This window comes from Chiloscyllium plagiosum, unplaced genomic scaffold (assembly GCF_037043375.1).
Source record: "Chiloscyllium plagiosum isolate Xiang-an unplaced genomic scaffold, Cpla_swu_hap1 HiC_scaffold_20, whole genome shotgun sequence".
Taxonomy (NCBI): Eukaryota; Metazoa; Chordata; class Chondrichthyes; order Orectolobiformes; family Hemiscylliidae; genus Chiloscyllium; species Chiloscyllium plagiosum.
The window spans coordinates 50334943-50361050 of record NW_028270158.1 but is presented as its reverse complement, the minus strand read 5'-3'; the positions used below and the strand labels follow the sequence as shown (position 1 = coordinate 50361050).

Below are 26108 nucleotides of genomic sequence, written 5' to 3'. Positions count from 1 at the left end.
CAGGGTTTTGTATATCTGGGCTGAAGACCTGTTCTGTTTCATTGTAACTCAGGTGTTGCGGAACGTAGAAGAACCTGTCCAAACGGTGAAGACCATTCCATCTGTTCTAGCCAAAGAGGTCCCACCTGTGCTGTTAAACTCAAACTTAGGCCTCGGTGATGTCAATAACAAACAGTGGGTTCCCAGTCAGGTAATCATTTTGACTCTGTGACACTCAGTAATGATGCTGAGGGTGTTAGAGATACGGTGCAATTGAAAAATGTACATTAATTTAAAGATTAATATAGCACGTTTCCTCGGTCAGATTGTGTGAATGTTAACAAAAACATTTAAGTCCCGTCGAATTATATTTCCATTTTGCCTGGTCCATTTGGTTTGCTCTGGATCTCAATAACCCCAAAAATTCTAACAATGGAATATATAAATGTCCTTCATTAAAGCAAAACATGCAGCAACAAATACTGTAAACATCTTGCCCATACAATGCTTACAATCACAAGTTTACCCATTCACATGGACTTGTTCAAAGATCAGAGCAGAATATGTGATCAGCCTGTTCTGTCTGAACTTCTACTCACTGATCAGTGTCCCTCTCCAAGCTAGTTGAAGATTTACTATGAGTCAAGCAGATTGTATTCACAAAGAATGTCTGCATTTGCACGCTCGACGCTATCCAGGCTCCAGCAAATGGGCAGTTTGACAACAGTCAACATCACAGTTTGTCATGTTTTCCACACAACAGGTTTGATCAATCAACTCATTAGGACATGCTCATGTCTCCTTGCAAAGACACCTATCTCTTGCCTTTTATGATTTTTGATGTAAAACTTGAGCTTGTCCTCAGTGTTCATCACTTGTATGTATCGTGTTATCCGTATGGCATTTCACACAGCATGACAATCACAAACGCAACTGTTACTCACATTGTCACATCTGATTCACTGTGTGTGTTTAAACAAAATATCAGCTTTACCAGAATTACTGGAGCAGTTCAGTCCATTACTGCTGAGTTGCAATGCTTCAGTCTAAACATACATTTCTCCACCTTAACACAAGCATTTTTAAAATCATTAGTTGGTCATCAGGTTTCGTGTGCTTTCTCCTTCTCATTTCATTCACCTTCCATTTTCATCTAACTTCATTTTGGCTAACCCAGCAAATGTTCGGTTGATTATTTAGACTCGGTTGTGTGTATTAATGATCTCAATACTTTTCTCCCACAGGCTGCAGTGTTCTTTGAAAATGTGGTCAAAAACAACAACAATTTTAAAGAGTAAGCTATTAACTTGACCAATATATATCTGTTTCCTTGATAATTGTTCTGTCTGCACCATGATTTGTAGGATGTGTTGTCCATTTGTGAACATGTATCTGATAGAAATCTTCCTACAAGTAAGATAATCATGTCAATTTGAAAGTCCTTATTCCACATCCATGTCTGTTTTGACTGTTCATATTGTCTCAGTACCTTAGTTTGAAGGAAGTGAAGTGTTTAGAAATTAATGAATGATTCCATGATCTATTTCAGATTCTCACCTTCTGTCCTTCAAGGCTTCAGTTGTGGTGCAGTCAAGGACCTGAATTTTCCAACATTTCTTCAGCTGGTTCAAGCAATGAAGGGAAAAGGGGCCAGGTTTGATGAAAGTCAGGTGAGATGTTCCACAGCAATCACATTGGAGACTAGTTTGAGTGTATGACCATACAGTGGCCATTGTTACAGATGGATTAATTGTTCTCAAATAAATGACCATGTTGTGCAAACTAACTCTGATTGGAAAGTCCTGCCCCAAAGATCAGCACTTAGATCAGAAATGTTTCCTTCAAGGGATGAAGGAAATGTATGACAAGCAGGCATGATCAATTTTGACCAAATACCTAATTGTGATTTCTGCGTGTCATAAGCTGCTGTCAATGAGAGTTTCCCATTCACCTGTCTAATGTCAGACTAACTTATATTAACAAAAGTTCTGGACTTTCAAATGGAAATTAAGCCAAATATTCAATGACCGAAATCTGTGAGTAGCTGATTTGAGTTCAAAGTTTGGCTTGTGTGGCGGTACAGTATTGGATGTTGCAAATAACCTGATTTCTGTTCTGATAACATAACCAAAGAGAATTCCCCTATTTAGCCAACATCGAGCCAAAATTGTAAGGAGAGAGAAATTTCATCAATTTGTTGTGTTTCTGTTCTCAGCATGTTTTGCTGGTTTCTCTTTTCAGTTGAGCTGCATGTCTGCAAGACTAACTTCTAATGGAACCACACCAGCCATAGAGAGCCTCCCTGTGGATGTTCTTCTATTCTTCAAGTATGTTCTATTCCATTGCAATGTTCCACGATTGCTTTTTGAATATCCTTTGGTGATGCTTATTTCCCAGGTGTAGAAGGATCTTTTTGCCTTTCAAGAGACATATAACCAGAGTCCATTTATCAAACATCTGCAGGAGGCAGATTTTGGACCATTTTTCAAAACTGTGAGATTTCCTCATGTCCTGGTAGCTCTATAGGTGTCTTCATTTCCCTGGGACAATAAATGGAGGGGAAAGATGAAGTTACATTATCATGTGTGAGACACAATTGTTACGGAAGGAGCTGGAAAGTGGCAGCAAATGAGAGAACACTCAGCATTGACATTGAATTCTGCTCAGTCTCAGCCGTCCATGTGGAGGTGACCTGTATGGGTGTCTTTTTCAACAATTGTTTCGATATGGCGTTTGTAATTTTAGGCATATCCTTGATGAATTTCTCTGCGAATGAACTGTTTTAATGAAACGAGACAGGAACCCAGAACAAAACATAGTGTCCATTATATCAAGGCTGATTGAGCCAGCAACATTTCAATGGAAATATTTAATATTTTCCCATCAATTAACATTTCAGAATGAGATGCTGGAAAAAAATCTGTGATCGTTCCCTATTAATCTCTGCGCAGGAAGTGTATGCATGTTCATTTGGCAGAATCTGCATTTGTGTCTGTGCTGTCACTTGTAAATAGACTGAAGCTGGGAGAATTAGCACAGGAGTTGTTGTTGATTATGCAGTTCATTCTCCTCACTGTAACCTGAATAAACTTCTGTTTACTTTTGTAGCTCTGTACAGTTCAGGAATTCACCCAACTGCAAAACTTTCTTCAAATTAGTTGGGAAATCAAACATTGACATCTTGAGAAAAGAATCAAGCAGAAGACGGAATCTATTATATAATGCCAGGACCTGTTTGGTAAGGATGACATGCTGATATGTCTTACAAAGTGCTAAGAGAAGCCAGTTGTACCTTGTGACCATGTAATTTCAAGCGCAATACCTGACCATTGGTGCCTCATGCCATTTGAGAGCTAACTCTTCAATAAAACTAAAGGCGAAATGATAGTTACATATAATCACTGATAACATTGTTCTCTTTACTAGCTCTGCTGGTTGGTCGAACCTTCTTCCCTTTATTTACTAAAGCTAAATCCTTTCAAACCGGTCTGTCTTCACTTTGAGTTTTCTGCGTCAGTGCATTGGTTCGAGTGTCGGACAAACCATTCAGGGTGTTATGTCGTTATGTTAGTGAAATACTGTCACTAAGTATAACTGAGATGCAGCTGACATGATTGTACATACACCTTCAACATATCTGTACACATTACATTTTCAATATATCTGTAGCTTAAATAGAGTTAAGGGAAGCTGACAACAATAAGACTTACTTAAGCAGCCGTAGAAACACCATCATGACAGACAACACATACCAATTTTTCAATAAACTGATAAGCTCCTGAAGATCTCTTGTAGTTTGTGAGCCGTAGCCCATGTACTGGGAAGCTGAGAGACTAAGGCTTCTGGGAATGAAGACATATTCCATTCCGATGCTTCGTGCTGCACTTTGGGAATTAGTTATTTATCTGCAATGACCTGATGCCCTGTCTACCTCTCTGAGCGACTGGGCCGTGTGTACATTTTCTCCCATGTTCGCCGATAAGGCCACATCAATGACAGAGCCAAACAAATTTTGCAATAAAAGAGCAGCTGATCTTCAATCAGTTTCTCATAATCTTGAATTTCCCAGTGAGTTTTATATCTAAGTTATCCAGTCGGAGTTATGGACATGAATGAACACTCCACTGTTCATCAGTATCAGTATAGTGTGTGTTCATTCTGCTGAGGTTACAGTGTCTGCAAATAGAGAACCCCAGAGTCAAAGGAAAACCTCTCTCTGACAAAGTGAAGAAAATGACCATCATGCTACTTTCTGCAGCTTCTGTAGTCTTCAAGCTGAACTGAATATTTCTTTGTGATGCTGCTGAACTGAAATTGCTCATGTTTCCAAACATTCAGGGAATTTCTGTCAGGAATCTGACAGAGGAGAGTGTGACAATCCTGGGTAAATTGGTGTGTGACCTCGAGGGATCCGTCATCGCAGAATCTGATATTTCCATCTTGGACCCATTGAAAACATGTCGCTCGTATACAGACGATCAGAAGAAAGCCATTGAAGGTCTCCTAAAGAGAGGAGTTAGCAGATACGGGTGAGTGTGAAATGTTCATCTAATTCCATACAGACTACACCCACGTTACTCCATTTCATGCCACTTATAATGCTGTGAATTTGTAAGGGGAATGCAGATACTGACTTTGCAACAAACCCCATGCACACGCGAGTGAAAGCAGATGGAATGTATTAATAACAGACAATTACCTTCTAATATCGGACATACATGCACACTTTGGAAAATAAGGTGACTGTTACTGATGGTTCCAAGTGATTTGCTCAGTGACTGTGTGATTATCTCTAATCCAGGTCTGTATTTCGCCAACACTTGTGTTGTGGATTTGTCTCGAGATGGTCAGGATGGCAGAAGGCCATCTTTTGTTTGAGAACTTCCTATTTCTCTCCGCACTCTCAGTGACATGTTTCTTAACTCAGTTTTTCTTTGTCTGTAGTGTTCCTTCATCATGGTCTTCATCGACAATCCAAGATCTCGGAAACCTTCCTTTGACATTGACTCCCGTCACATGGACTCTAGTAAACAGGGTATGGTTGATATGGTTGAAAGTTGATTCAGATACTTAAATTTGTGAGACAGTAGCCAAGCAGAATTATTTAGTTGCAATATAAAAGACTCTACCATTCAAGAATTTTCTTGAGAATCAAAATTCACGTACTTAGTCACATAATCACTTTTTACCCACTCAAAATATTGGACCCTGTAGATCGTTAAAAACTGTTTTAATCCACTACAATGTGCATGCTGCCTCTATTAATATGAATGAAGATACTGACTGTTTGTCACTGTCTTAACATGTGATTGAGTCATGGAGTCATATACCATTGGAAACAGACTCTTTGGTCTAACCCGTCCATGCTGACCATAATTGCAAACAAAACTCGACCCACCTGCCCATATCTGTCCAAATATTTCTGATTCATACACTTATCCAAATGTCTTTAAAATATTGTAACTGTACCCACACCCATCATTTCCTCATTCCACACATGAACCACTCTCTGTGTGAAAAGATTGCCCTCATTTCTTTTTTGAATCTTTCTCCTCTCACCTTGTCTTGAAATCCCCCATTGAAGGGAAAAGACACCTATTGTTCACCTTATCTCTACCCCTCATGATTTCATAAACCTGTATCAGGTCACCTCTCAACTTCCTGTGCTCCAGTGAAGAAAGTCCCAGCCAATCCAGTCTCTCCCTATGACTCAAACCTTCCATTCCCGACGCATTCCTGGTAAATCTCTCCTGAGCCATCTCCAACTTAATAATACCCTTCCTATAACTGAGTGACCAGAACTGGGCACAGTACTCCAGAACATCCTGGACAATGATCTTCATCCTTTTCTTCAGGTCTGTATTTGGAGACTCATAATTTGAGATGAATCCATTACGGATTTGTAATCATTGTATCTGTGAAAGTTGTAGAAGCTCATTCAGAACAGAGTGGAGCTGCTTTAACCACTGCAGATTTCTTTTGGTGAAATTAGCAAGAGAAAATTCAATTTAATTTGGGATATTAGAGAGTCTGATTTGTTCATGAGGTTAGAACTTCCCCTCACCCTGCAGCCATCATTCCCTCAGTGTGTTCTGGCAAGTGTTTTCATCACTGAAGAATATATTCTTGATAACGTTCATGCTGGAGAAGTATGAACTGTGATATGAGAGTTTTCTGGAGAAATCCTACAGTGTTTCCATTTTGTCCAATGCAGGTTGTCCTTCTTGAAGCTCTTCCAAGATTTGTAAAGAAAGTAAAACGTTTGAGACCTCCATATGAGATCCTGATCTTTATTAAACAGCTCAATCTGCGAAGATCGAACAATACAGCAAGTATGTTGATAAAATGTTGTCTGTGTAAATAAAATGTACTTGTAAATCAGCAGGAAGTGGACAAGTCTGGTCTTGAACAATGTGTTACAGCTTAGGTTCATGAGCATGAAATAGAAAGGGAGGTTTTCAAAAGCCTTTCATTCTGTCTGATAGTTCAGTATGCTGTGGTCTGTGGGATATAATATCATTGAAGTGTTAGATTGGAATATAACGTTGCCGAGCCAAACCCATGAGAAGAACATAAGATGTAGCAGCAATTTGTGTGGTGCTGGCAGTGTTCTGTAGTTGGGTATCTGCTGAATGCTTAGAGAGTGCTTCCATGTGACTATGAGTTGAGTGATCACTTTGCAGGTAGCAAGGTAGTTTCTATTCACTGTACACAATAGCAAGAGATACTTAAATGTTCTTTGTTAACTGCAGGTCAGTAATGCTTGTTATGTCTTCCTGACGGCACTTCTCTAGTCTGGGACTTGCCATAGAAAACTGCTGATTTCTATTTGATGTTATGAGAGCAAAATTTCCAGCAAACAGAAACATTTGATCTAATAGAGGTTTGTATCTCCAGACTGCACCGAGGGCTTAATTGCAGCAGAAGACATTAATGACCTGACCCCTGCAATCTATGCCCCATCCCAGTTAGACCTCTGTTTGGGTGACCGTGTACTGAAAGACAATGTGCTCCAACTGGGAGCTCTTGCCTTTGATCCAACTCAGCTGGAAGTTCTGAAAAAGAGACTCTTAAAGGTATGTGACCATGATGTAAACAGTGACAAAATAACCCTTTCGCTTAATATGTCGCGTGCTTTGTGTAACTGCAAGTGCAAACATTTTGAACAGTTGTGATGTAATAAAGTTGAAGACCTTGACCACTACCATCTACAATACAGAGAAAGGTGGCCACATATTTTATTTTTGTGTCACAAATGGAGAAAGTGTGTTGGCATGAACTGCATGTGGCTGGAGAACAGTTCTTCAAATGGTATTGTAAAAATGTTTCCATCAGCTTTGTCTCTGCAGTGTGGTTTGAACTGGGAAAGGGAATAATGAGTCATTATTAGGTCTCAACCTATTTTTAACCTGAACTGTGGAAACACTGGAAACTTAGAAAATAGGAGCAGGACAAGACCATTTGTCCCAAATGCACTGCACTGCCACTCAGCAACATCATTGTCAAGGTTTTGTGAGATTAACACAAAATCAATCCATTGCTAAAGGTTTCTGACCTGAAATGCAATCTGAGTCTGGATTTGATGATTACAAATAACTTCTCAAACACTGCCTACATCTGATTATTTTTGGTTGCTTGACACAGATTTATCCCAGTGGACTACCCGAAAAGCAGATTCAACTTTTAGGGAACATATCGACTGTGTTTAATGAGACGGAAGTCAGCAGCTGGAATATCACTCGAGTTGGGACACTTTCTGCATTAATGAAGCAACAGCTGGAAAACACAACGGTACTGAAACGAGGAGAACATCCCTGTTAAGTTATTGTTATCTGTAGAGATATGATAACGAGCTTGTGAAAGATAGCTGAAAGTTACTGTCACAAATGTCTAAGATAGCAGTCTTTCTTGAAGCAAGACCCCTCTGTCCAAGCAGATAAGATTGAGTAATTTCCTCCAAATTGATTGCAGCCTTTAGTTACTGGTAATTACAAACTGTTGTAACTGAGATTTGAGGAAAATAATTCATCGTCTAAACCAAAATTTATTGATGAAAATCTTGTCTAAATAGAACAAAAACTGCAGGAACATTATTTGAATATTGCATCGTTCTAAATTTGAATAAATGAGCAATGAAAAGCAAGCACCTTATGTTTGTAGGTTCTACTTTGTAACTATGCATTATGGATATACCTTTCAATAGATCATATCCATTGTTACGAGATATCTCCAGTTGGGAGGTGAACTGAATGCAGTTTCTGTGAAAGGTATTGGTGGAGCTAACTTGTGCACTTTGGATGAACAGCAGCTGTCGACAATTTCAAACTTGACGTGAGTGTTGTACCTTTTCATTGCTGGTTTCCTGTCGAGTACAATGTGATCAATTCGAACAGTATCAAAATTGCTGAATCAACCAACTCTTGTGCAATGTAGTTGTGAAGTCATTGGCCTTTCCTGGCATACAGGGCTTTTGCGCACAATCCAATCAACAGGCTATTAAACTATGAAAAGCCTCACAACAGCAGCTCTTCCCTCAAGTCACTAGATTATTTCATCTGCCCATTCTAACATGATTTGCTGAATTAATATGTAATAAAAGTGTGAATTATTTTGGAGATATTTTCTAATCAACCAATTCCTGGATGTTATTACACAGCCCTGGAGTAGGCGGGACTTGAAGTCACGCCTACTGGCTCAGAGGCAGGGACACTTCCACAGTACCACAAGGGCCCCTTGAGTCATGTCAGAAGATGTGATTTCCAAATTGGCCCACCTCACTGTACCACAATAAATGACTGAGTAAATCTTTGGGCTGGGAATGCACTGTCAGGTGGCGATGCAGAAGCATGAAAGAAAACTAACATTGGAACCTTCCTCCCACAGGGATGCAGGATTTCTGGATCTTTCTCTGTGCACCCAGTCGAAGAAGGACTTGCTTTATCAATTAGCATTCTCAACATTGAGGTCTCAGCGAGATAATCCAATCGCCTACTTCCAGCTGATAAAGGCCTATATTGGTGAGTAAAATGATTCAGGAGGAACCTCATCAGCACTGACTTTTGACGGGTGGAGTTTCTGCTGGTCTGATCTGGAGTTCACTCTCGCTCACTGTTGGCACCACAGGAACACACTGAAATTCAGGAGCTCAGATTGGCAGAACTTCAGGACCCACGTTTACACAGTTTCTGTGTGAGCAGATAAGATTGGATAATTTCCTCCAAATTGATTGCAGTCTTTAATTACTGGTAATTGTCAAATGTTGTAACTGAGATTTGAGGAAAATAATTTATTGTATCAACCAAAATGTATTGGTGAAAATTTTGTCTAATTGGAACAAAAACAGCAGGAACTTTATTTGAATGTTGCATCATTCTCACTGAAGTGAGACTGTAATTTAACTTTCCGAGATGGTTAAACATTCAATTGACACGTTTGTGATGGGTTGATTATATCTTGAATCAGTTAGTTACAGTGCTCTTACATTGAATGAAATCAACAGAAATAATGTGAAGAGATGTGCAGCCAGTGCAGGGAAATGGTGTTAGATCAGGAAATCAGGAATGATCTGTGTAAATAATGGAGTGGGCTCAGATGTCTGAATAGTCTCTTCCTGCTCCTATTTCCGATGATCTTCTGGCTGCCTGGCATCATCTCTGCTGTTTCAGGAGGGAACCGGATGCACTGTTGCAGCAAATCCATCACTTTTCCAAGTCTTTGTAGACTGTAGTAAGCTGAGTGCAGAAACCAATGCAGCACCCATCAAGTGTGGAATGAGTGAGCAGGATGATGCAGTGTTGTGTCTGCACTCCTGGAGCATCCCATGATCTCTCCCACACTTGTACGTGAACACGGGGAGTGACAGCAGTTACCCATCCATCGGAAACACATCCACATTCCAGTTAAGGCCTGATCCCAAGCAATTGCCTCAGCTTCTGTTCCTGATTTTTTTTTACGTTTTCTCCTCATTTGTCAATTGTCTCTCTATCGAAATTTTCTCCCAATTTTGTAACATGCCATTGGGCCCCGGGCAACTAAAAATTGTCTCTTTGTCTTCAGGTGGTGCTGCAGCTGATGATCTGAGGTTTCTTGCAAATAACAGCATCAACATGGACTTTGAAACCTTCATCGGGTTGAATCCGGAAGAAGTCAGGGTACGCTTGTATTGTTCTGATAATATTTTAGTGTGGCCGTGATTCCATTTCCATTTTTAAGTCTCGTCAAGTCTCATCTTCGTTCCTGTGCAGTGTCCCTTTGAGCCAGAAAGGATACAGCTGATTGCTGCTGTTGCTGTGATCCAGCTGATGATCCCATTGTTAGATCATTCAGTCTGGCTGCACTTGCTGTCACCCATGACCATATGCTTTGGCAGCGACAATCTTCAAATACAGTTGTGATTGAATGCTAACAAGCATGTTAAAAATAGAAAATTTATCAATTTCTTTCTTGAACCTGTTGATTGATTCTGCCTGCATTGCACTCTGGGGCTGTGAGGTCCACAGATTCACAACCCTTTGAGAGAAGTATTTTCTCCCTATCCAGGTTTTGAACCTACCTCCTCTAACTCTGCTTCTATCATCTCTTGTTCGAGACTGTCCGACAATTGGGAATATCTGTTCAGCATCCACCTTTTTTCATTGCGCTTGAGTAGTTTATTTCCCTCAAGCAATGCCTCCTAATTTTTCTGAAGTCCAATGAATATGAATCCCTGTGGACATCTGTTGTTAAAAATACATGTAAAGATTATCTCCAGTTCTATTCTGCTCCACCAGACTTTCTGCAGAATACCAACAGCTACTTACTGGGACGGCTTGCATTATTAACTATAAAATAGAATATTCTCAGATGGATGTACGATATGTACCTAATCTTTGCAGTTACTGTGAGTCACCATGGTTAAGGGGTGTAAATGACTCCCAGCGGATTCATTATGTCATATGTTGTTTCTGTTTCAGAACCTGACTTCCCAGGATCTGATTAACCTGCTTGGAATTAACCTTGGGGATCTTCAGCGTGGCGCGAATGAAACTGTCGTGGTCGTCTGGGTGGCCGCACACACTGAGTCTGAAGTCAGGAGACTGGGATTGACAGGCGGAATTCCTGAAATTTCACCAGGTAATGGCTTCACTGAAGTCAGGAGGTACCCTGCACAAATACCAGTTGCGTTTTGCTGTGTGTGTGAAAGCCTCCACAATACTTTTCGAACATTTTTAGCGACGCTGTGGGATCCATGGTTTAAGGGGCCAGCATTTACTGTTATGCCAATTAGTTCTGTAAAAGCATGTGTAAAATAATGAGTAGGTTGTAGTCTGGAAATAAGGAAGCCAATCAAAGTAAACATTTCAGAGATTTCATTTTTTCCAGGATCAGTTGTAAATTCAACTGTAGGCCAGGTGAATTATTTATCACCGAACTGAATGTAATGATGTCTGACTAATAATGATGGAAAATTACTTGTAACACCATTTAACAAGAATCATCTTTCATTTTCAGAACCGAGACCTACTGATAGGGTAAGGCTGACTCAATAATTTGTTTTCAAATGGGTCTGGAGCATATGTCTGCAAAGCCAACATTTTGTCTGAATTGCTGTGATTTAAATTGCACAGTGCTTGTTTTTAAACTTGTATGTATTATTGGTTATGGGAAATGGTTTAAATTGGTTTTATGACCTACAATTGTATTTACATACATACATTGTTTGCAAGCTGCATTCATAGTACAAGTTTAAGATGGTTCTGTACAAAAGTAAAATTGTGCTTTGTTCTCCTTAGCCTGGTAATACCACAGATAATGGTGAGTACCTTTTGTAAATTTGTTAATTTTGTCAGTTATTCATGCTGAGATCAATCCTACATATTAAGATGTCTTTTTCACTTTTCAAACAGAAACAGCGCTGTGCCGAGCTGTGAACAGGTGAGAATTTGTGGAGAATACCTTTCCTCCAATCAGACCATGTTGTAGTGGTCTGCTCAACCTGCTGATAAATGCCTTCAGTTTTCAGTGCAACAACTCAGAGCACACAGTGTGAATGTCTTAGCATTTATGTGAAAACTTAAATCAGACGTTTGATTGGTTTTAAATAATGCGTCGTGCTGAGTGCTCAATCCAATTGTTCTGTTGTTTGTGCCTGAGTGTATTTTGATTCCTAAGAGAAGGTTTATTTCTTTCTCTGCAGTTCTGCTTTGAATAATTTCCTGATTAATGTTAACAAGACCCAACTGTGCAATTTCAACATTAAAGACTATGCATGCGCTCAGGTAAGCTCAGTCATGTTCCACATTTTACACAGAAATGTCTATGTCAGTTTACATTCAAATACAGTAATGAATTGCAGAACTTTTCCCACCAAAGTCTGAATTTTGTCGATATGATGATGACATTGATGACTTGTTGAATTGAATGAGTTGATTTGCACACTGTTTACACCCATGTTCCCTGATGACATCCAATTCTACATTGTCACCTCTGTCTTAACATCTCGACCCTTGCACTGGGATATATTGGTCTTTAGAACCCCATCTGGTCAGTGCAGTGCTTTTGGGAAGGACATGTGCCATCCTGATCTGGTCTGGACTACATGTGACTCCAGTCCCACATCAAAGTAGTTGACTCTCAACTCTGAGCAATTAGGGATGAGCAATAAATGCTGGCAAGTCCTGCGACACTCACATGCCGTGAATTAATATCTATATGTATGTGTAAAACGTCATAAGTACAATGAATAAAAGCTTTACTTTTAATGTGTTTCTTTTCAGACTGATCTGCTGCATTCAGGTTTAAGTAGTGATGCTTTGACAAGTATATTTGAGTGCTTTGTTGGTCCAAAGGCTCTGAACAGGTCAGATGAAATGGCACTGACTGTGTTTGTTCAGAAACTTAACAGAGCCACTTTGAATGAGGCACTGGACGACTTCAACAACAAGGTAAATCGTTTCCAGCAAAAGTATCGTACAAAGACGTGGAAACATTCAAAACACAAACAGAAAATGCAAGGAAAAATGAACAGGTCTGGCTGCATCTTTGGAGAGAGAAACAAAGTTAATGCTTTGAGTCCCATATGACTCTTGTTCAAAAGAATTGAGTTTCAGATCAGCATTTTCTGTTTTTGTTCCAGATTTCCAGCATCTGCAATATTTTGTTGATATGTGACTCATTACAGTATTTCCTATTTGTCTGAGCCCTGTCAAAGCTGCAACTTGAGATCTTCCTGATTTGAGTAACATGCAGCCTGCACTGTTATTGGATTCATTAAGAGTTTGGGTTTTCCTTGCTGGCCTGTGTTTCAGGTTCGCTTTTACACTGAAAACAGGTGCCTCGATGACCGTACTGCTGTACAGTGTCGGTGCAGGGATCGGCTATTTGGCCAATCAAGTCTGCTCCGCCGTTGAATGAAATAATGGATGATTTCATAATTCTCAACACCATTTTCCTGCATCATCCCCAAATCCCTTGATTCCTGCACTGATTCAAAAGCAGTGTTTATCACAATCTTGAATATACTTAATGAGTAGGCCTCTACAGCACTGTAAAAATATAACAATCTATGTCCCCCACATGTTCCTCCATTGTCACTCAATCTACTTGATCCAATTCATTCTTGAGAAACAGCCTCCTATCTTGTTGTATTAGACGTATGGTGATGTGGGAAATTTTTATGAACACAATCTCGGACAGCTTGCCTTCTGTGTTTCTTAAATTGCCACTATTCCTGAGAAGACACATGGAGTTAAAGCCCCCCACACCCAGTATAATTGTGCTGGTGGCATTTACACCTCTCTGTAACTGTTATTACATCCTTCTCATTCCTTCCTATCGGCAAATCAGTTCTGTCCTTGAACATTCTGAATTTCCTCTTTCTCCAGTGCTACAATGCTCTCCTAATCAAAAAAACCCATTGCTCTACCTTTCTTCCTTTCCCATCTTTTCTGAATGCTTTGTCACCTCCTATATTTCACACTCAGACCTCCTGTTTCTCCAGCCAGCTCTCTGTTATTGCTGCAGTATTCCTGTTCCCATGTGACAATCTATGACCGTAACTCCCCAATTGACCATAGACTCACTATTTTCTCATACATGCAGAGCGATGCTGTTGTGGATTTCCATATCTGCTCCTTTTCTCCGACACCACCTGTTAACTTATTCTTCTCTATTTTTGGGCTATCTACCTCTCTCAGTTTCCTGCACTCTGGTGTTACTTGCCAATATTCTCTCCTGGCTGCCTCACTGCTATTGAGTCAGTTTAAAACCCAGCACCAACAAAACGCTGCACAAGGAACTCAGTCCCAGCTCTGGTCAGATTCAACCCATCAGGCTTGTATAGATGCCTTCTCTTCCACAGCTCATCCCAGTGTCCCAGGAACCTAATGCGTTTCCTCCTGCACCATCTTTCCAGCCAAACATTCTCATTTCCCTGTTTCTGTATTTGCCTATTCATGGCCTCAGGATAATTACTGCCGTTGAGGTCCAGCTTGCTAATTTTCTCCCTAAGATCGAAATTGTGATTGCAGGACTACAGCCCACTTCCTACCACTGTACTCTCGGTACGATGGGAAACCCCATGGATTCTGGGCCTTTTCAGCTTTGATGTAGATTTTAAAATTTCCACCTATTTTCTGATCAACATGTTCAGAGATATTGTGGTATAGCTGTTGAGTAGGTGGGACTGAACCCAGGTCCCCTGTCTCATAGATAGGAATGATATTACTGCCCCACAAGTGAAATACCCTTTAGAGTCTGGCATCTCATCACCAGTCACCCTTTACAAAGACATAGCCTTTGACAGTGAGTACAGTGAAAGCTTTGTAATGTCTCTTGACGTCATCTTAGGTACAGGGTACCTCGGTTCAGATAGTTTAAGTGTTGTTACAGAATTAAAATATTAAAAAACAGACAAGCATGGGAATACAGAGTTTAAAAAGTCTAGAATGATAATAAAAAGTATCTTTAAAAGTGCCCATGTTCGAATTGTTTTTCACTGAGTCCATACCTGCCAGACGTCAGAGCACGAGGCCTCGCTCTTCCACACACCAGGCTCCAGCCCACAATCCACCTCTGGAACTCGTGCCCCTGGCCAGCCTGGGCTCGCTCTGCTCCCACGCCAAGCTCCACTTCCGAGATTCGGCACGTGCTCGCTCTGCTCCCATTCCGGGCTCCAGTCTGTGGCTCCTATTCTCTGACTTCCTGCTGGCTGACCTCATGACAGTCACAGCAACACGTTCCCTCTTTTAATTTCTGCACATGTCAATTTCTGTCTTGGGGAATGAATCCAAGGAAATGTCACCCTTTCCCTACTGAATGTCCTGGATCTCTTGCCATGTTACTGTTTGTTAGTCTCAAGCTATATGCTCTTAACTGCTGCCGAGCACTATAATAGTTGTTTGAGGCATTGATCTTCCCTACACCATGGATTGGTGCATTACTGAGTAGCATCTGAGCTTTGAAGCTGTTCCTGGAATGTGGTATGAATCTTCTTGGTCACTAAACTTAAACACACGTCATTGCTTGTTTCAGACCCTGAACACATCATTGATTCCATTGATGGCAAAGATCACGTTCATGAATGCTCTGTGGGAGGTTGTGAAAACCAATGAAAACTTAACCAATGCAGATTTCCTGAGGAAATGGTTCCAAGAGAGACTCAGGCCTTTCATTGCTGGTATTTCCCAGTCAGTGCTGAACCGCCTCCTGATGAGGAACATAACCTGTGATGGTTTCCAAGCTGTGTGAGTGTATCCTTCTCTATTACAATAATTTATTTCCTCATACTTAACTCTAACAATGATCCCTATCAAAACAATTTAAATTGTTAATAGTCAATGGGTCATTACTGCGGCTTGGAAATTTTGAAACGCAAATTGAATTTGCTTAATTTATCCAGATTTTGGAACTGATCTTGAGCAGTTATTCAGTGTGGGAGAGATACTTGAAACAGCTTTCAGTTCCAAGCATTAAGCCTGATTATTGACTGTCTTTTTGAAGGATTCCAAACTTGTTTTCTTTAATGTTAATAAAAAAAACTTTCCCTTGATTTGACATGTGATTATTAATGCTACCAATGTTTGTCCATTTAGTGTAAAAGGACTGAATAACGGATTCAGTGAGATGCCACAAGAAACAAGAAATACCGTGGTAAGAGTGTGGATCTTTGGTTACCTGAACCACACAGGTGAGTTGGAAAGGCCAGTGAATCAGTGAGAAAGATACATTCACAGATGGCACACAACAATGTAGCAAATTTAAAGCCATCTAACTTGAACCAAAAGTAATGAAAGTTTAATTTGTTCAATTGCCTTTGCCTGCATACATGTCTTTATAAAACATTTGAAAATTGAGTATTTTAAGTGTTACAATAAGCGTGAATTGTTGCTCCTGACATTTTTCTTCGACGTGACAGTACTTACTTTTTTCACCCAAGAAATAGTTCAGTTGAAGCAAGTCAGGTTAGTTGATGGACCTAGATCAGTTAGTGCCAGTGTTCTTCAAACATAACCCTTTACAAAAGCTTCTTCTAAATTATTCCACAGACAGAAACACGGGTGGTTTAATTATAAATATGAAACCAGGAAATATTGTGTGCAAACAGCTAAATTCCTTTTTACCTTTAAATCCAGACGCTGCTTGTATCAGCAACACTAATGGTTCGAGGGATTGGCTGATGAAGAACTGGGGCAGGTTCGGCCAACTTGTTCAGCTTGACGATTTAACCAGGCTGAATCCAGAGTTCAATGCAGTAAGTGACAGAGCTAGTTTGTCCTCTTTACGATCCTGAATAATACTACTTCACAGTCCGAGTTTGTTGCAATAATGAGATTATTCAATGAGTCTTTAATCTGAATATTTGAATAACTGCAATTGAAAACCAGGTTTAATGGAATTTAATGAAGTAATCATATTAATAAGTTTCAACTTTTAGGTGTGATTGAAGTTAAACTATTAAGCCCTGCAGCTTGAAATAATGATCTAATTTCGCTTCCTGTATCAAGTTTTACCCACTTGAAAAGGTTAAATTTCTATATTAAGCATATGGTATTGAACAATACAATTGTGTTTTACTATTTCAACAAAGCTATGAATGGCTGTCTGTACATGGTTTTCACTCATTGGTAGTGTTTCATTTACCAAAATGTTGTACTTTCCCGTGCCATGAGGTAGCATGTAATAGCAAAAAGATTAATAGATCTTCATTAACGCTGAGACTGTCTGGCCAATTCTAATTGCAGCTATCCAAAAACATTAGAGAATAAATGGAAGATAATTTGGCACCTGAGTACGACATATTACTTAAATCAGAAACCTCAGTTAATTCTTCTGTGGTAGCAATTTATCCTGAAAAACAGGGCAAAAGGGTGAAGCTTAAATGGCAGCCTGCTCTTGTGTGGTTTCCATTTTCCGGTGATTCTGTTGGTTTAAGATGAATTTCTTCCCCTCTTATTAGAAGCGGCAATGATTTCAAGTTGATAGAAATCTAAAGAAAAGTTATAGACCCAAGAAACTTTATACGTGTGTATCTGTGAAAGTTGGTCATTTGTTAGCCTGCGGGATTACTAAGAGGATTAGTCTTCAGCTTTTTCTTATTTACAGCTTGATGCAGCAGACTTACTGACACCTTCCCAGCTTGGAGAATTTGCTGCCAAGAACGGAACATTGACTGACGTTGAGGATGTGCAGAGGCTTTTCAATACTATCACCAGTGCCACTGTTACCGAGTTCATTGAAAAATTCAGAACTACTGCCAATCAGGTACGAGACTGTTACATATTTTTTTTAAATGTTAAGAATGGAATTTAATACCCCCTCCCTCCTGGGTTGAATGAGAGAATGGAGAAAATCTCATTGGACAGGATAATGCCAGATGGAGATCCCACCATCATTCCCACTTCTGCCCTGATTGCTTCAGGGATGACCTTCTCACTCTTAAGTAAGCGATCATTGGCCATTTGAGACTTCAGTCTGCCACCATTTGTATTCAATGAATAGCTGCTCAGTAAGGAGACCCAAACAGTAAATCCAGATCTCATCAGAGGATTTCCTTGTTTGTAGGTACGCAGTGCTGGACTGAGGGATGGCATTGGGAAAGAGAGAGAGATCCTGCCGAAAACCATCACCTTTCCCTCTTTCTCCTCTCCCATGACCCTGCATTGCACCATTGCCAACTGTGACCTGGGATTGCTTGCTACTCCGCAGCTTCCGGTTGGCATAATGCTGGCAGCTGTCTCCTCTCTGTGAAACAAGTATTGAACTAACTGGCAGCTCAGGAGCCACCTTAGGGTCCTGGATCTTCAGGAAGGCCTACTGATGCCCTACTAAGTGCCTGATGGGCAGGCCTTCCTCAAAGGAGTTAACATGAGGCTCTGTCCAGCCCTCCAACTGGCAGGCGAGATTCCTATCGCCTGGCGTAAATCTGTTCAAACAACGCCACTTAGTAGCTTCCCCCAGATTATGTAAAATACCACTGATGCTGGAAATCTGAGATAAAAATGGGACACGATTCCTTTTGAACTTTGTAACTGCTGACATCACATTGTTTCTATTTCTTCCTCCAAGCCAGCAGGTGATGTAATTGCTCCTCTTTCACTTGAGCAACTCTTATAATCGGCTGTCTATCAATACAATGGAAATTGGTTTTAGTTAGAGAGCAGTGTGGCCTTATGCTTAAATGAACATAAATCTTTGTTACAACCAAACAGCTGAGGGGTTGAAAAGAGGAGAGCAGATTCATCCTTCTTCACCTAATTTTCACATGCTCAATTGTGCTTGTCAACGATCCCTTCCACTAAGTTAAAAACTGAAAAAAACCGAGGAAGGGTCACTTGACCCAAAAGATTAACTCTGATTTCTCTCCACAGATGCTGCCAGACTTGCTGAGCTTTTCCAACAATTTTTGTTTTTTATCCCTTCTACTATTTTCCTCATAGAGTCATAGAGATGTACAGCATGGAAACAGACTCTTTGGTCCAATGTAACCATACTGACCAGATATCTTAAATTAATCTAGTCCCATTTGCCAGCATTTGGCCCACATCCCTCTGAACTCTTCCTGTTCATATACCCATCTAGATGTCTTTTAAATGTTGTGATTGTACCAGCCTCCACCAATTCCTCTGGCAGGTCATTCCATACAAGCCTCACCCTCTGTGTGAAAAGGTTGCCCCTTAGGTCCCTTTTATTATCTTCCCCCTCTCACCCTGAACTAATGCCCTCTCGTTCTGGACTCCCCCATGGCTGGGAAAAGACCTTGTCTAATTACCCTATCTATGCCCTCATGATTTTATAAACTTCTAAGTTTATACATTATAAACTCAGCCTTCGACACTCCAGGGAAAATAGTCCCAGCCTATTCAGCCTCTACCTGTAGCTCAAATCTTCCAATCCTGACAACATCCTCATAACTCTTTTCTGAACTCTTTCACGTTTGACAACATCCTTCCTGTAGGAGGGGGACCAGTCTAATTGCGATCAGACTGATGAAGTGGGAATTGGATGGTCAGATGTGTCCTGCTCTTGTGAACATGGGCAGTTTTCCACAATGCTGGTTAGATGCCAGTGATACAGTTGCACTGGTATAGCTTGGATGGCATGGCTAGTCTGGAGCAGAAATGAGCTGCCTGAGGAGGTAGTGAAGGCTGGCACAATTACAACATTTAAACATTACAACACTTTCAGTTCTTGTGGTTCTATTTGCCGAGCTGGAAGTTTTTGTTGCAAACGTTTCGTCCCCTGTCTAGGTGACATCCTCAGTGCTTGGGAGCCTCCTGTGAAGCGCTTCTGTGGTGTTTCCTCTGGCATTTATAGTGTCCTGTCCCTGCCGCTTCCGGTTGTCAGTTTCAGCTGTCCGCTGTAGTGGCCGGTATATTGGGTCCAGGTCAATGTGTTTGTTGATGGAGTTTGTGGATGAGTGCCATGCTTCTAGGAATTCCCTGGCTGTGGACCCAATATACCGGCCTCTACAGCGGACAGCTGAAACTGACAACTGGAAGCGGCAGGGACAGGCCACTATAAATGCTGGAGGAAACACCACAGAAGCGCTTCACAGGAGGCTCCCAAGCACTGAGGATGTCACCTAGACAGGGGACGAAACGTTTGCAACAAAAATTTCCAGCTCGGCGAACAGAACCACAACAACGAGCACCCGAGCTACAAATCTTCTCCCAAACTTTGAACTTTCAGTTCTTACATGTAGATGAATTATATAGTTTCCAATGTATTTGTCATGAACTCTAATAGCATCAGGTAATCTCTAGTTATGTTCAATTGTACAAGAGTTGTATTGTAATCTATATGCAGAGTTGGTTGCAATCCAAATTTATTGCTCGTTTAGTAAAAGTATGAATGTTAGACATGCTTAGAAAATTCACAATGCAATACATATTCCATCCTCTGCTAGATAATGTTTTGCGAAGTGAAGTAATACTGCACCATCTAAAACAAAAGCCGGGGATATAGGGCTAGCCTGTCTAGCCTTTAAAAAAACCAGGGTGGTAGGTGGCTCAGTGGTTAGCAATGCTGCTTAAAGCACAGGGACTTTGGTTAGATCCCACGCTTGGGCGACTGTGTGTCTCCGTGAGGTAGCACATTCTACCTGTGTTTGCATGGGTTTGCTCCGGTTTTCCCCCACAGTCTAAATTTATGCAGGGTTAGATGGATGGGCTGTGCTAAAATGCACATAGTATCCAGAAGTGTACAGGCTAGGTGGATTAGCAGTGGGGGTAGTCTGGAGGGATGCTATCTGGAGAGTCAGCATGGACTCAGTGGGCTGATTGGCCTGCTTCCATAGAGATTCTATGATTCTAAAATATTGTAGACTTGTAAAGCAGCTTTCAGTGTTGATTTATGGGTTTGTACCTATGTTTGGATTAATGCTGCTTTTCCCTCCACCTATCGTCAATTATTTCAGAACAATGTGGACTTCCCTCCTGGTGTCAGATCGGCTTTACTGCGAGAAGTTCTGAATCGGGCACAGCCGATTCTTTCAAATGCTAGCAGTGGCGAGCTCCAGATCTGGTTTAGCATGAGGCTGCAAGTGCTTCTCCCAGGACTCACAGAAAACATCGTGCCTTTAGTATTTGCCACGGAGAGCTGCAATGGATCTCAGATCATGTAAGTGCATTCTTTGTTTTGTTTGGGTTGGGAAATGGAGAAAATGTTTTGCTTGGTATTGCTGATTTTGACCAGAATGACATTGAACATCTCAAAAACTTGGGTCTGTACCTGCCATTTGTTATCTTGCCCTTTATCCCAGGCTGTCTAACAAACATAGTTTTTTTAAAAAATTATTCATTCACCCCTAATTGCCCAGAAGGCAGTTAAGAGTAAATCACATTGCTGTGGGTCCAGAGTCACATGTAGGCCAGACCAGGTAAGGGTGGCAGTTTCCCTTCCTTGAAGGACATAGTTTTTTTTCCCAACAATTGGCAATGATTCATGGTCATCATCAGACTCTTTAATTGCAGATATTTACTGAATTCAAATTCCACCATCTGCCAAGGCAGGATTTGAACCCAGGAACCCAAAACATTATGTGGGTCTCTGGGTTAACAAATCCAGTGATAATAACACTAGGTCATTGCCTCCCATCAGCATAAAGGTGATAGCATAAAGAGATCACAAAATATTCTCTTCATAGAAACCAAGTAGTGAACATTGTAGGGTGCTGACATTATGATTTTAGTCATTCCATTAAAACATAAAAACTCGCTCATGGTAAAGATAGATTTTATGAGTTTCTGCAGCTAACCTGGATCCTAGAGTGCTAGCATTTACGGCATTTGGATCTCCTGGATTTTCCTTCTTTTAAAATTCTTGGATGAAATAATTTTTTTTTCAGTTCCAGTCATCTCCATGTACAGATTTCCAATATATGCTTCCACTGCAAATATCTCTGCAAAAAGCTGGGACCATACATTTGTGAAATCTTTGTTTTTACAATTACTGTCATTGGTGTATCTGATTAATTTGTTTTTACTTTGGCAGTGTCTCAACATTGAGCTCAATAAAACAGCAGCTGACCGCAAGTGTACAAGAAACTATATATAGAAATATACTGGCTTATACTAAAGGTAATTCAATTGAATTTGACTACATTGGTAAAAGTGATTGTTTTTGTTCAATAGAGTCTGATAAACTAAGCCTTGGTTGGCCTGTTACACTGTGTGGCTGCCTAAAAATACTTCCAATTTCCTAATCTTTCAATGATCATGTTTTTGGCCCCCAAGCAGTCGTGGAAATGTAAAAGAAGGCATTAAACAAGAAATCGGAGACCTGTGCAATAAGGTGCAACTTTGTGTAAAGTAGTCAAACCAAATCATGGAGGATTTCCTGGAATGTGTTCCTGGTGATTTTTTAAATCAATGCGTTGAGGAACCAACCAGAGAACAGGCTATTCTAGACTGGCTCCTGTGTACTGAGAGCTGAATTCCTTGTTACTCTGTCATGGGACTTTGGCATTGCTTAATGAACAGTCTTGTTTTGCGGGGTGCCTTGGGGAAGAGTGACCATTATATGATACAAATCCTCGTTAAGATCAAGAGTGAAGTAGTGGAATGAAGGATCTTGAATCTAAATAAAGGGCACTATGAGGGTTTAAGACACAAATTGGATTTGATAATTTAAACCTCTTGCTGTGATGGTTCACATTTGAAAGGTATTTAAGACATTATGAATTTTTACTGTTATTGTTCCAAGGTTTGCAATCTACTGCAAGGAAAACCCAATTTTGGCCATTTAACATTAAAAATGCTGGAGGCAATAAAATAATGATTTCTCGGTTTATAAGAGCAATATTAAATCACTTGTGCTCACAAACAATTGTTCTGTGAAACATTTCCAATGGACTAGACAATAGTCATCTTACACTATCTGTTCACAACAACAGTTGTAATGGTTATAACTGTGGAAAACAAGTTGCGGTAATGCAGCTTAAAATAATGCTTGGAATATTGTAGTACGTGTACATTTTTAAAAATAATCCATAAATTAGAAGGAATGCGTCTTTTGACTGAGTAATCATCTTCTGACACCCAAGTAGGCACGACTAGTAGAGAATCCCAATTTTACATTGCAAAGGCAGGCACCTGTACTTCAAGGGTCAGATTGAGCTAGCAGAAAGTCTGATAGAGACTCTGAGGCTACAGGGAAGGTCAATGGCATCTTCCGCCTATCTATAGATACCAAACTAATCTGTCCATTTTGTATTAATGTTGTAAGAGTTCTGCTTTTAAATATAATTGAAGTCCCTTGGCAAAAGTTGAGGTTTTGATCGAGGTGGAACTACATTGAGGGGCGCGACTGTTCTGCGGCCCTGTTGTGGGCTTCAAATGTGGGCTTCAAAGAAGGACTCTTGGGTCCTGCATTTATCTCTAGCCAGTAGTTGCCTCAATACCATTCTGGATTCCTCGCATTTCTACATCCCAAAACAAAGAGCAAAGAACAATACAGCACAGGAACAGGCCCTTTGACCCTCCAAGCCTGCGCCACTAAATTTTGCGCTTCCATACTAAAACTGTTTTCACCTACATGATCCATATCCCTCTATTCCCTTCCTGTTGAGGTGTTTGTTCAGGTGCTTCTTGAATGCTGCTATTGTGTCTGCTTCCACCACCTCCTCTGGCAGCACGTTCCAGGCACTCACCACCCTTTGTGTGAAACACTTGCCTTGTACATCTCTTTTAGACATCCTCCCCCTTGCACTTTGAATCTGTGTTCCCTAGTAATTGACCCCTTGGAAAAAGCCTCATACTTTCCACTCTATCCATGCTATTCACAATCTTTTAACTATCAGGTCACCCCTCAATCTCCTACGTTCCCGTGAAAACAAACTCAGTCTGTCCAACCTTGCTTCATAGCTAAAATCCCCCATACCAGGCGACATCTTGGTAAATCTCTTCTGTACCCGCTCCAGAGTACCTACATCTTTCTGGTAGTGTGTTGACTGGAACTGTACACAATATTCCAAGTGTGGCCAAACTAAAGTTCTATAACGCTGCAGCATAACTTGTCTATCCTTATACTCAATGCCCCTTCCAATGAAGGCAAGTATGCCATAAGCCTTTATTTACTACCTTGTCTACCAGAAATATTTGGAATTAACATCTAAATTAGATGAAATATTTTTTAGTCATGGGATGTTATTTTCATGAGTATCTGTTTAGAAAATAGCCAAAGTTTTTTGCCTTTGCTTTTCTTTCTCTAGGAATCCCTCTACGCTGTTACGAAAACAACAGTTTCAGCCTTTACCTGAACAGCCAGTTTGGAAATTTCTCAGAGTTTCTAACTCTGTCTGATGTGTCATCATTTGTTCCTTCAAACCGTACAGTGGAGGTAAAATCAATAACGATAACTCTAAAGACAAGCGTCAGAAGTTGGGGTTGTGGTTTCAATTGGTAAACATGTGAAAGTGCCTACTTTCAGTTTAACATGACACTTTGAAGATTGATCAAGTAAAGCATGCAGTCTTTAATTATAATATGCAAACCGAAGTGTCAGGAACGTCGTGGAATCCCTACAGTGTGGAAACAGGCCATTCTACCTGTTGTGTCTACATTGACCCTCTGAGGAGCATCACACCCAGACCTAACCCTAGCCCTGTCGCTATAACCCTGCATGGCCATGTAATCCATGGCCAGTCCACCCAAGTCTGCACACCTTTGGGCTGTGGGAGGTAACCCACACAGACACTGGGCAAATGTGTAAACTCCACACAAGCAAGATGCCTGAGGGTAAAATCGAACCTGGGTCCCTGGTGCTGTAAGGCAGCAGTGTTAACCACAGGGGCAACAATCAGTGGCAAGAAACTAAGAATTGCCAAATTCAACAGGTTTTGGCAGTTGGCTGAGGGTGTAAAGGAGCAGATGTGCTTTTCACTCCTGTCCACCAAAGTTAATCTTTAAGCAAGCAGCCTTCCCCTGCCCCTGATCTGCTCCCTGCCTGTGATCTGCTGACTATCCAACATGCCTCAATGGTGCTGACACTGGTCCTACAGCTCCTAACGTTTGCAGTTTGCCCCTAGCAGCTGGCCTGCTGGGTGTAAAGTGAAGGTAAAGCAGTGAGTTCCTGTATTTAGCTGCCCTTCCCGCATTTCCTCAAATGTCTGTCCTCAACTCCTCTCCACTTTACAATAAATATTGGCACCAGTGTCATTTCACTTGTACAGGGATGCTGTTTTCCATTTTATATAATAAAATATATTACAGAGTAAAGAAACCACTTGATGCCTTTTTAAACCTGTCCTCTGTATCATGTTTAATTTCCTGAATGAGAGAATGAAGATTCTATCTTTATCTTTTTATAGCCAACTATTAAATAACAAGGACAAGGAATAATGCATCATGCAAAGAGTGACTGCAGTTGGATGTGTATTTGATATTTTGAATATCATGTTAATATAAAAATCCTATTATAAGCATCATTGTGCAGGTCATTAGAAGTTTGTACAATTAATATTTATTGAAAATCTACAGATACTGTAAAAATGATCTTGCCCCATCAAGCCCCACAACTCACCCATCACCATCACCACTGCCACCACTCCCCACATACAACTGACCCAAATAACCTTGAGATTGTACTAATTAGGTTCTAATTCAAGTTTCCACTTAAAGAATTTGCATAATGACTAGTGCAAAGTCTTTCATGAACTGCGGCAAACAGGCAGTGAAGTAAAGTGTAATTGTTTACTCCGTATTAACAAATATTCATGGTGTATATAAGAGTGGTAATCTGGTGCCATTTATTCTAAACCAGCTCAAAATGTGTCTACCCATGAAAAACACAAGTTTCTGATCCCTCATAAACTAAATCTGAAGTCATTGAAAATCTCTGTTTTTAGAGAAAGCTATGTTGAACAATATATTACTTGCGCTGTTGATTAGATTTTTGATGTCTAATAGAGGCAGAGATCTTTTGAGGCTTGACAGGCCATCCAAGATCTTAAAGCATGATCTTGATGAGTTAAAGTTTTGCATTACCATCCCTTCGGTGGGTTTTGCAGTAAGTTCATTATAATAGATGGTAGCTGTGCCTGTGTGTGCCTAGGAAAGCTAGTGCAATCCGATAAGCTTTAGTCCAACCCATCCACGCTAACCAGATATCCTAAATTAATCTTGTCCCATTTGCCTGTATTTGGCCCAAAACCT

The 26108-nt window shown here is 40.5% G+C and overlaps 1 protein-coding gene across 1 annotated transcript in view; it reads left to right on the top strand.

Annotated features, from left to right (window-relative positions):
* LOC122560428 (uncharacterized) overlaps positions 1–26108 on the top strand; it is a 200925-nt gene that overhangs the window by 58790 nt on the left and 116027 nt on the right. The window contains exons 70-95 of the mRNA XM_087998069.1: positions 53–190; positions 1224–1273; positions 1529–1649; positions 2221–2306; positions 3088–3217; positions 4318–4508; positions 4924–5014; positions 6194–6311; positions 6877–7055; positions 7624–7770; positions 8183–8310; positions 8863–8996; positions 10036–10130; positions 10932–11091; positions 11470–11489; positions 11751–11772; positions 11865–11892; positions 12155–12236; positions 12735–12902; positions 15490–15701; positions 16050–16144; positions 16590–16708; positions 17560–17718; positions 20873–21075; positions 21949–22034; positions 24167–24294. Of these exons, the coding sequence (XP_087854195.1) occupies positions 53–190; positions 1224–1273; positions 1529–1649; positions 2221–2306; positions 3088–3217; positions 4318–4508; positions 4924–5014; positions 6194–6311; positions 6877–7055; positions 7624–7770; positions 8183–8310; positions 8863–8996; positions 10036–10130; positions 10932–11091; positions 11470–11489; positions 11751–11772; positions 11865–11892; positions 12155–12236; positions 12735–12902; positions 15490–15701; positions 16050–16144; positions 16590–16708; positions 17560–17718; positions 20873–21075; positions 21949–22034; positions 24167–24294 (3090 nt within the window). The remainder of the gene's footprint in view (positions 1–52; positions 191–1223; positions 1274–1528; positions 1650–2220; positions 2307–3087; positions 3218–4317; positions 4509–4923; positions 5015–6193; positions 6312–6876; positions 7056–7623; positions 7771–8182; positions 8311–8862; positions 8997–10035; positions 10131–10931; positions 11092–11469; positions 11490–11750; positions 11773–11864; positions 11893–12154; positions 12237–12734; positions 12903–15489; positions 15702–16049; positions 16145–16589; positions 16709–17559; positions 17719–20872; positions 21076–21948; positions 22035–24166; positions 24295–26108) is intronic.